This window comes from Cetorhinus maximus, chromosome 6 (genome assembly GCF_964194155.1).
Source record: "Cetorhinus maximus chromosome 6, sCetMax3.hap1.1, whole genome shotgun sequence".
In the NCBI taxonomy this organism is placed as follows: Eukaryota; Metazoa; Chordata; class Chondrichthyes; order Lamniformes; family Cetorhinidae; genus Cetorhinus; species Cetorhinus maximus.
In genome coordinates this window covers 89,232,234-89,244,194 of record NC_135884.1, presented here as the reverse complement: position 1 = coordinate 89,244,194, position 11,961 = coordinate 89,232,234, and the positions used below count along the sequence as shown (strand labels likewise).

Genomic DNA, 11,961 nt, shown 5'->3' with positions numbered 1-11,961 from the left:
TATTTGATTTGTCATTAAAATCGTGTTTTGAAAATTATTTGACATTTGTTGGGATGCTGCTGAAGGTGGGTAAAGAAAGATGAAAATTGAAATTAGTTGCTTCATTAACACACAGCTATGTAATAAGCTATAAGCAGCTATGTAACGGTACAGCCAGCTTTTGGGGGCTGAGATTACAGGCCCAACATGCTGAAACTGTCACTTGTCTAAACGTATCTGTAACATTATTGTAGCGAAAATCGACAGGATGAAATGTCAGCTAAAATTAACCCTTTAGTTACCGGACTTAACATCGACACATTTTGAAATCTATTAACGGTGATTTCCGCATTTTATTTGCAGCCCAAGCCCCATTTATGTTCCGTGTTTAATCAAAAATTTGTAAACTGGTGACACCAATTAACTAACCATATAACAAAATATTTTCTTTCTGTCTCATGCAGAGAGCTGAGGACAAGGTCCTGACATATGCTGCAGTAGACTTGAAAAAGTCCACTAAAACTCCAAGACAGAAAGGTGAAGAGGAGGTGACAGCGTACGCTCAGGTGGGTCTGAGAAGTAGATGAGAGAAATATCGATTACTTGTGAAGTGCCAACGCTATTGAAGTGGCCGAGTATTTGACGTAACTGTGACTTTCACTGTGTGTTGTCTCTAAACCTGTTTGTATAATACTCTGATGACTCTGCCTTGAACAGAAACTGCATACTGGTAAAAACGACCGAACAACGACATATTCAAATGTTGTTTTTTTCAGATAAAACAAGGGATGGCCCGGACAAGATAACATGTGCGGTTCTAGAATTGTTTGGATTTGAGACAGGGAGACAATGTAGAAATAACAAAAGAAGCACAGAGTATGCCGAGCTACAGACGAAAACACAAAGGCGGTTTACAGAAAAACAATTTTGGACGCAGAAATCGGCTGTTGTTGTAGACTAATGTGCCCCGCATCTGTATCAATTTAACTGAAAATGAAATATGGCGGGTTGGAAAGAGCCGGGATCCGATGCGACAGTTTACCGCTTAAACAGTGAAGGGGCAAATTATCCCCATGCGCGTGTATAACCTTATTATCCAATCACTGGGGCGTGACACATTCTAGTATCATAGCATATAAAATAACCACTTTGGCTCTTTAATTATTTGAAAATAATTAGTCGGAAATATATTCATGTAATGAAAATAATTTTCAGGTTAATTTTGTAATATCTGAAATATAACTATTACATACTACCGTAAGTTACAAGATATGCTTGACATGCTTATCGTCGTGCTGTAACTATCTTATTATCATGTATACAAATGTATTTCTTACATCTACTTACATACTTTTCCGTATCCTCCTTTACAAGGACGTTCATGGCTTAACAAATCAATTACAGTCTAATAAAGCCAAGTACAACATTAACTCTACCTGTTAGTCTATTTAGGCCTTGACGCAAAAATATACTCCATGTGGCATTTTATGGTAACATCTTCAAAGGCTTATGCATCTACACCGCAAGGCCAATGCTCCACTGCACCATTTGAAATTCAACTATTTAAGGTTCTTGGCGTTTATCTCCAAGCAAAAGTGCAAACCTTTTTCAAATTCCTACATTTGTTGCTTAACCGGCCGAACTGCGATGCCTATCTGTGTTCCTCTGTAGGATTTCACATTCACCATACGCCTCTTCCCATTGGATGATTGCTTCAAATTTGGATGCTATTCCAAAAATCCTGGTGAACCGGTAACGTATACGTCTCGTAAAGAAGAACAGCACCAAATCAGGCGGCTGTGTAACATCAGTCATCAAATATTTCCAATTTTGGGAGCTTGCTTTTGCAATTGCGCTTTGCTTTCTGCCTGCAGGGACCTTGCTGCCCTTGTGACCAGATTCAACTTACTTCCTTAGGGTGAAGTCTCTTTTGTGATTTATTTTCAAATGCCTTCCGAAAGCCCATGCAAATCACATCCACAAACTTCACTTTGTATTTTCCATCTGTTATTTCTTCAAAGAATTCTCTAAGAGAAAACAACCACAATCTACCTTTCAAAAATAGGTGTTCGTTGGTCTTGATGAATTTGTGTTTCTACAAATGTGTGGCAAATTTTGTCTAGAGTGATAGAGGGCCCATTAACTGTAACTAAATGATCAACAACTGTTTAACTACGATTATGTTTCAAATTATTGTCGCATTCGGTTTTCTCGTGTAATAATAGCATGTGTTGCAGCGTTATTTTGATGACTGGATAATGAAACATGACACGTTCGTGAGCAGTGAAAAAGTTAATGTGTGCAAGCGATTAGCTAAATATTCCGCTTTGTGGTTTTGCAATATTTACAGATATTGCGAAACATTGACACCGGCGTGCGGGTTTCTAAAACTAGACATGGCTCGATAGCTTATCTCCGCTGCAGCAGTGCAAGTTTTAAATTTAGCTGTTAATTGCAACACTCAAAATGTTTCTGATGCTACATAGCAACGGTTATTGCGTCACGCGGTTCAGTGCAATTGCAGAGGCAGACAATGTTTACTTGAAGCGGAGATTATATTTGATATTTTCCACTGTAAACTTTCCTAACTCATTTGAAATTGAATCTGCAATTGCGCCACCTTAAGGTGGCTGAATTGTTTCAATTTTTTTTCACTTTCCAATGCTATACTAGATCTTGTGGGGCATTGCTGGTGTCTCTACCTCTGAGCCATAAACTCCCCAGTTGTGCCCCACTCCCGGACTTGATGGCCCCGGTAGGTACGTTCATAACGTGGTCAAACAGGATGATTATCAATCTGAAAAGCCTGCCTATGGCAGGAGCGGGTGAGTCTCCTGGTCAGCCAGAAGCGTGCGATAGCTGCAGCGCGATAGCCTCCTTACTTTAAAGGACAACAAGCGCAGATTCCTGATACGGTCTGTACTCCGTATCAAACGTCCTCTTCGCTTTGAGGAACTACGAAAGACAGGTAGTCGCAACATTTGCCTAAATACTATTTCAGGTCGTTCATTCATCTACACACAAGTTTCAGCACGCTAAGCCTGCCTATGCACGTGGTTGAATTTGACGTACTGTAATGCTGTCAGAATTTATCACATAGCATTCAATTTGTAAGTTGTGGACAGATTTCTAAAATGTCAAAATGATTTGGTTAAAGTCATGGAAATTTTATTTAATTGCCTTTTAATTGTAGCAATTTTCAGAGCAGAGCTGGTAATTAATGTTATCCCAGCACCGTAGTTTGTAAAGGACTTGTTATGGGACATATTGCTATTCAGCTTCATCCACATCGTGATTCTTTGCATACCACTGAAGGTGGCTTGGATATGTTGGAAAATTGTGCTTTCCGTTCAAGAACATATTGCATTTTATTGCATTCAAGACAATGGAAAAGTTAGAGCTCACAAACAGAAGCCTGAATACTGCCGAACACGTACGCTTGAGTACGTACGCGCAGACGGGGACACAAACACTCAAACCAAATTCAGATTGTCTGAGCCTACCCTATGAAAAGGCATTTAATCTGCAGTATTAAAATAATTGCATTATTTAAAATGTCATCATATCAATGAGAACCGTCTTGGAAGGCTAAGCAGGGGTAAAATTAATCATTTCGCTGCCTGCACCTTAACGCACAGCCAACTCGTTGTTACCAATCACGATCCCTATGTTCACAATTCCATGGGCACGGCGCTTCATGAATTTTACACCATGGTTACACGTGTGAGAGACAACAAGGTGGGCTTTCAGTTATATCCAATACATTGCAGACATAAGAATTAGGCCTCCGGCTCCAAATAAACAGCTGTGTATCTCACTGACAGCGTCATCCGGAGTAATCGGCGTGGCCCTAACTGTAGTGCCTCCGGTGGAGATTTTAATGTATCAAGATAGCGTGACATTTACAGAATGTATACTTCGCAAATAATGGAAACAAGGTCTGCATCCGGCCTAGCCTTAAGGCGATGGCATTTATAGCCAAGATACAGACATGCTTCTAGCCGCGGGAAATTATTTTTCTCCTGTCTACTAAGGCAGAAACGAAGCTGAATGAAAATTAAGCTTGCAACCACAGACAGTTAGATACACGCAGATGTACATGTTCAATCATCTACAGCCAAGTACATCTGCAACGGTTACAAGTTTAGCAAAGAAAAGGCAGTTTCAGCCTTATTTCAGAAATATTCAGGAACACGCACTTTTGATACAAATGCACCCTAATAATTACCTGAGCAATTTCTTTCTCTGTGACCTATTAACTATTTTGCCATTTGAGGTTTTTACCTAAGATATAAGAAGGGTGTCTCTTGATATTGTGACCAGCTATGCGAGATTGTCCTTTCAACCTCAGAGGAAGCACGGGTCTTTCAAATATTTCTCTAACTCGCTGGCGGCTCAGGAAACAAATGACACCCGAATTGCAGCGATAAACAACGCGGCACAGGGAGGTCATTATTCTCTAAACCCTATTGTTCATTGAAATAATATTTACGCACTGAGGATTGACAGTCCGCCTCAGATGTCGTGAGCTTAGCTTGAAATTCGTGCATAGAAAAGATCAATTGGTTATGTGGTAGATCTGATTATCCATTGTTGGACGAGGGAGAGCAAAATGTCAACTTTGTTGCTAAAACTCCCGCCTCTAATGGCTGCTTGTGTTATGCCTAAAATGAAATAACTCATTGAACAGTGCCTCTGTTAACATTACAAGATATATCGACATGAAACGATTAATATGATTTGGGTTATTTTACGCTTTCTACTCTTCCTTTCTATCCTTTTCACGTTTTCCCTCCTTAGTCGCAGTCCGTGATCTTATTTGGGACTCCAACCACGCAGAGGTTCTATTGTTGGACCTGCAGATGGATTCAGATTGACAGCGCTATTGTTCATCACAAATTAAAGAAGTGCTCATCCTCAATACTAACAACAGGGTGTAAATGCACCCTCACGTTACTTGGTTTTGATACGCAGTTGATGCAAATTTAGAGCAGTATCAATCTTATTGCACGGAATGCGGATATTTAAAGGGGCGGGGCTTCTCCTTGTCAAGCTTCTTGAATATTCGAATGATTTATTTGCCGGAGGGCGCTTTGCCCAACAAGGTATTGACGTCGAACCCAGTTCACTCTTGGATCTTATTGTTTCCAATCGATGGTCACGCAATATAAACGCGGCTCTGACTCGCTGACCTGACATAACCAAAAGATCGGGAGCTGAAGCACAAATGTTTTTTTTAAACAAAAATATCTTCTCAATATAATAAAACTTTTCTCTAATTGTTATGGATGGCTTCAATTTTAGGGCAAGGGCGAAGTTCAGGCGCAGGTAATTCTAAACCTTATGAACAAGTAGCTTTACCTGGGAAAAAAAAAACACTTGATGATCCCAGTTCTTCCAGCTAGAAATCTACAGTTCCTCTGTTATAGCATACAATTGCCTCTTCAATTATTTCAGTGTTGTTTCCATTTAGGTACCTGAAACCCTCTTCCATTGTGGATCAGACTCTGTGTTACGAAATTCTTTTCGTTTTTTGCCCCTGGCATCTAGCTGGCATTGCAAGGCTATACAAATTAGTGATGCGTATTTTCTAGATGTACTACAGTCTTTATTGAATGGTTAGGTATACACAGCACATACACAACTCTAGGGTATTGACTCGGAGATGATGAAGGGAACGTTTCTCCACGTCAGTATGGTGTGAGACTTAACAGGAGCGCTTGGAGGTGATTGAGCTGTCTTGACGTTGCTGATCTCATCCTGCTCGTTGGTGAGGATCGAACTGCTGTGATTTATCACCCCATAAGATCGTCCCTACATAAGTTCTAAAGTGGCTTGCGTCCTGAAGCCGGATACTGCTCTGAATTTGCATCATAGTGCGTGTTTCACAGTGGCTGGTACAACCCAGCTAACAGCACAGCTTTTAGACGATCAGCCTGAAATTTCACTCCTGTCTATATTTTCGTTTCTTTGAAATAAACACCCGAAACTCCATAATTTTCGAACTGTAAGGTATATGAGCACTGTGTGTATTAAATTGCCTTAATCATAACATGATGAATAATATAGCATGGGTCACTTTTGACAACAACATGTTATTTCAGAACACAACGATAGTAAATGTCTAGGCCTTCGAATTGTATCGACACAAATGTTATTAAAAGGCAGCTGATTATCCAGTGTTCAAGTTGTAACAATAATAAGTTAAGTTTTCACGAAATGATTTTAGGAAAATATATTGGTGACACCGATTTTCATGGGTGACAAATATCACAATAATTAATCGTGTTCAAAATTTCCAAGCTAACTTTCCTGCCGAAGTATTATTTACCCATTAACAGCTCTTAACTGTCTGTCAAGTCCAAGGACGTCAATAATTGACAATGACCATAGATCTTGGGCGATTCCGACCTCTTGGATACAGATAGACATAACAACAGAAATGGCTTCTTACTAACAATTATTTTTATTCTCATTTCCCGTCTCTTTGTCCCTTACACCATTAATTTCCTATACTATCGCATTACTGTTAGCGCTGTCCCGAATGTTTTCCCCTTTTCACCTTCTGCTGTGAATATATTAACCAGGACGCTCTACCTAATTCCTGACTTGTTCCTTCTGCAGACTTCCAAGCCATGCCCATTCTTTGCTTTCTCTGATACTCGCAGGTTTTTTTTTCCTAAAGCTGGAACTACTATTAATACTAACTGTCTCATGATTTATCTTTTTTTCACCTTACGCTTTGCAACCCTAACGCTGGACGCTCCTGTACACTGCAGCTTCTGAATGTAACTGAAGTTACAATGCAGGGTGTATGTGGCATTGAGCTTGGAACACTGCGGCCCTACCTGTCACAATTACAGATGCCCATAAAACACATCCAGTTGCATTGGAAAGCTCAAACAATTTGACAAATTATTTTATCAAGTACATCGTATTACGAAACTTTAATAATACCTTTCAAAAGACACATAAGCCTGATGTTGCCTTGAGTTAACATTGGGTGGTGTGATGAGGGTTTTATCTGCATGAAGCATACGCCTCCATTTCATTCTTTAAGCACGGCCGTTGGCACCACATTCATAGGCATCTCGTCACATACGTCATCGCCTCATACTTCTCATCAGGTTATGCACTGTGTTATTTCGCCAGAATGAGACTTTTGTGTTATCTTCAAACGTCCAGGAACAATCGCTGAAATGACTACGAGGGCTGTGTTTCAGAGCATGCAGCTCATATGGATTATCTTCATTGGTATATTCCATAGTTCGCTCTTTGCCTTTATGTTTGTCTCTCGCTTTCTCTCTATCCATCTCCCTGTGTTTTATAACTAAAAGCAATGTTCATTTTCTTTAATAGTTGTTGCCGATGCTCTGCTTGAAGTGACCCAGACCCCTGAAAATACCTATTCGATGACTGGTGCAAATATTTCATTCAGCTGCACATTTTCTATTTTTCAAGAGGATTCAGATGTGAACATTTATTGGTGGAAACTTGGCGAAAAGGAATTGATGCAGCCAGGATCAGACAGCAGGAGACGATTTGTAACTGAGAAAGGAAGAGCCTCCTTCCAACTGCTGAGTATCGGTGTCGAGGACTCTGGAATGTATTACTGCGGAGTGACAATTCCGGGAAACAGGGTCGCAAATGGAAGTGGATCAAGGCTTGTCGTCAGTGGTAAGAGAATTGTAAAGAGGCTAGGCTGTCTCACAGTCTCACAGTTATTCAAATAAATAATAAGGAATAACATCCCTTCCGTGCTCTCTTGCGCTTTCCTTTAACATTTGCATTAGCAATCAAATGGTCCAATGGGAAAACTTTAGGTCTGAAATACAGATGCTGGTTTATTTTTCAACATCTTATTTGCTTCATTAATAATTATTTCTGTTCTTTCATGCATTCTAACTTGCACAGGAAACGTTTTCATGTCATTCAAGTGCGGATGCAGATTGTGAAATAACGTGAAGGGGTTTCAGTGTAAATAATATTTTGAGCAGTTAAAATGCGGTTTCCTGATCATCAAAAAATAAATACTATGCTAACAGTGTTCCTATTGAGTCTAATGTCAATCAGAACACGAATCACTCTCTTCCTGCGCTAAAACGAATGTCTATATAGAGCTTGTAGTGTCTCTAAGAGTTTTATAAACCATAAAGCATTTTTGAAATGTAGTTATGTTTTAATGTAGCAACCTGGCAGCCGATTTGCACACAGCAACGTACTACAAACAGAAATGAGACACCTGCCAAGCAATTAGTGACCGTGTTTGGGGGATAATTAATGGCCATGGCATTATTTCAATGCTTTTCTCTGAACAGTGCCGGAGGATACGTATATATCAGGAGGGGTTTATCTCATCCGAAACACGACACTTATTAGAGTGCAACGCTCCCTCCATATTATGCTGAAGAGCTAGCCTTGATTATATGCGCAAATCCCGGGAGTAGAGCATGGAACACATGACTTTCTCGGAGTTAAGGGTGCTGCCATTGAGCTATGGAGGGTATTGTAAGCTCCAAGACTCTCATGTTTTATTTTCATTTCTGTTCTTCATTCAGTCGCTTTGGTCAGTTCCTGACTGATTAACTCAAGAATTTGAACCGCCTCAATTCCCTTCAAAAACGCATATGTCATCGATAAAGAATTTGATGAATTTATTCATGAGTTGTACAAACTCTATTCACCGCAGTTCTTAATGCCCTGATGTATTTCACACGTTGAAGTAGCCCGTGAAAGTTTAGCCTTTAAGTCCCTGATTGCCATTTTGTTTGTTTATTATAAACCACCCTCGATGATACTATGCCGACCCTTTTTCTTTCTCGGATTACAGTAAGCAACAAGAAGGATGTGGGATTACAATTCCTCTGCTCATTTTAAGTAGGGACACAGTCTGAGGGCACCCTGGAAGTTTCGCCGGGTCGCAAATGGAAAGCATATAAACTTTTCACAAACACACTTCTATTCACTACAAAGTCATCACCAATGTTTCATCCGTGCTTTCGAATTCTTCGACCTAACTAGGTAGTACAGGAAAGTCGGGTTTCGAGAATTTACACATGGAACAATATAATTGCACCGAATTGTATGACCTGGAATGCACTGCCTGAAAGGGTGTTAGAAGCACGTTCAATAGAAACTTCAAAAGGAATGAGATAAGATCTTGAAGGGGGACACTTGTCGAGCTCGGGGGAAAAACCGAGGCGTGAAACCTATTTCACGGTTCTTCAAGGAACCGAAACAGGCACGACGAGCCGACTGACATTTTTTGTAGTCGTACTCTATGATTCTCTAACCTACGATAATTATACGGTAATGTTTTCACTTCAGCATTGACGCACAGATTGATAGCTCTTTTATGGTTATAGCCGACTTGAAATCAAACCTCGCGATTGGGAAAGGTCCGTCATAAAAGTGAATTCTATTCAATGTTCCCGAATAGACGGGATATTAACTTTCTTCTTCGACCTTTCACCAGCATCCCCAACTCCAGTGAAGATTGTTTCTCACGCATCTGAAAGTAATGTACCCGGCTCGTTGACTCTCGTGTGCGAAATGGCTTCATTTTACCCGGCGGGGCTGACTATCACTTGGTACAAAAATAATGGAAGCATTGAGACTGGAATACATACCACCAAACAACTCAGCAGAGCCGGAATGTATGAAGCTTCGAGCTACATTGAAGAGGCACAACCTATCCAGGGGGGAACTGTCTATGTCTGTCTGGTTTCTCATGTGACCCTCCAGATTCCAGCCATGGCAAGCTACATGGTTCCCAATTGTAACTCAGGTATGATGTTACTTTTCATAGAACACAAAACATTTGACACGGTAAGAGCTTTTTCTTCTGTTATTGAAACCGAACGTGTTGGAAATTCCAATACACTAACGGACAATAGAAATAAAGTACAAAGTATGCTTATAAAATCAGATCAATATTACGAATGTTGCAATTTAACATTTTTTCCAGTGTAATTAGGCTTCCAGTTTCTGACCTACCAGCTACTCCGGAATAATGACAACATTTGAAATGGAGGGAACTTCCAACTTCGGCCGGGCGTGAAACTACCGGTGCAGGTTGGCGCGCTTGAGCCTTACGGCCAGATTTGGCTTTCCACTTGTTGTTTTCCGACGGCCGAGGTTGGAAGTTCGCCTAATGCAAGTACATCTCTGCAGCTCAGTAAACATCGAAAACCAGAAAACACTTTTTTTAAAAAACAAAATTAATTATCCCCACTGGTCAATTTTATTTAAACTGGCTCACAATCTGTCAAGTTTCAAGCAGATAATGACTGATTTAGTGCATCAAGATTGTAACGTTAAGTGGATTTCTTTAGTCCAGAGCAAGTCTGAGGCGTGTATTGAAGTTCTTCACTCGGAAGTGGCAAATGGGAACGAATTCCTGACAGCTCTATGGCAAATATATCTCTGAACATCACCTGTGCTCGCGGTTTCTCATAGGTTCGGAAATTGGTATTAAGTAATACTCTGCTGGCTATCAAATACTTGCCGCATTTCGACCATTTTCTTGAAATAATGGCAGCCACATTGTTTGGAATTATTGGAGTGTTGGTGATACAAAGGGGTCTTGGGAGAAATTTTACTATCATATTCTGCAGTGAAAAAGAATATGCCTAGACATAACTAACAGAGTAAAACTTCACAAGGATACAACTCCACATGGTGTTGAGGGGAATTAACACTTCAATTAATGAACTCCTTAAAGCAAAAGGATTTTTTTTCATCGCATCAATAAAAACCGCTCCTGTCCCCCAGTGTGAAAAAAGAACACCGAAACAAAGTATTAGTGAGCCTAGAATTGAAAGGCGCTGATGTTCGCCCAGAGTGATAGCACAAAATGGGCCGTAGAGAGAGTCAGCAGCCCGTTTTTGCACTTCTCATGATTACCTTATCGATTTCGGCAGATCAAAAGATGCGATGTGTCACTTCTCCACCCCTATCACTCTTGGTTTAGTTTTAAACAGCGATAAATGCATTTCCATCAACTAACATTTTATTACCCATGCTAAACTGATCAAACAATTCTTCAATGTCAGATTTTCTTTATGGGTGTGACTGCAGATGACACCCTCCACAATGTACAGCTCAGTATGTGAAAGTTAAATTAATCTTTCAGGTCGTGACAGTACTACGTTCTCATCTTATTTACCGATCTTTGGGTGCGCAGGGTTCGCATTGATATTTTTTGGTGTTGGTGACCATCATTAGAATGTTGTTCATATTCAACAACTATAAAGGTAAGATCACGCTATCATTTAATTAAAATACAAATCACAACGAACAGGAAGCAACCAGTCAGCGGAGAGAAAAGATTGATCCCCGCTTGAACTCAATTTTCTGTTGCCGCTGGAATTGAGTTCTGCTGGTTGTTGGTTTTTGAAATAGCCTGTGGCTTTGATTACAGCATTTATTTTAGATTGGTATGAGCTTAAAGATGGATCGTGTTTTCGGTACGCCACCTCCCAACGCACCCCGATCCGAAAATCTCATCTCTCGGATCCATGAGACTAAATACAGTCGGAGAAGAATTTATCCAAAATTATTTTCTCCATCGTTCAGGCTTTTTTTTCTTACAGTGAGCAATTTTGCATTACTATTTACCATCCAACAACCTACGGCGTAATCACAGGTTGCGGAGTTTGATGATGCTTTCCTACTCAGTCCTCATGGTAAATTGACATTCGCTGTACTTGCTGAGCCATATCGTGTATCATTAACAAAGGCGTTTTGAATTTTGTGTCTTAGTAAGCAGACTGAAACAAGATGAAGCAAACAATTGCGGTGAATCTGTAAGTTAATGCCATTCCTTCGACTGATGTTTCAAATGCAATGTGGTAATTTTGCGTTGAGCTGAGAACATTTCAAATCTATGTTAGATTAGGGTAACATTTTTGCATGATTAGTATTAATGTAAACTTGCATGCTTCTCTAGTTTACCCATATCAAACTGGGACATCAATACTT

The 11,961-nt window shown here is 40.1% G+C and overlaps 1 protein-coding gene across 1 annotated transcript; it reads left to right on the top strand.

Moving 5' to 3' along the window:
• The first annotated feature begins 7,150 nt into the window (after positions 1–7,150).
• LOC144682293 (tapasin-related protein-like) lies at positions 7,151–9,951 on the top strand. The gene is made up of 3 exons (XM_078544769.1): positions 7,151–7,233; positions 7,339–7,656; positions 9,455–9,951. The coding sequence occupies exons 1-3, from the start codon at positions 7,179–7,181 to the stop codon at positions 9,949–9,951; spliced, it is 870 nt and encodes a 289-aa protein (XP_078400895.1). The 5' UTR covers positions 7,151–7,178.
• The last annotated feature ends 2,010 nt before the right edge of the window (positions 9,952–11,961 follow it).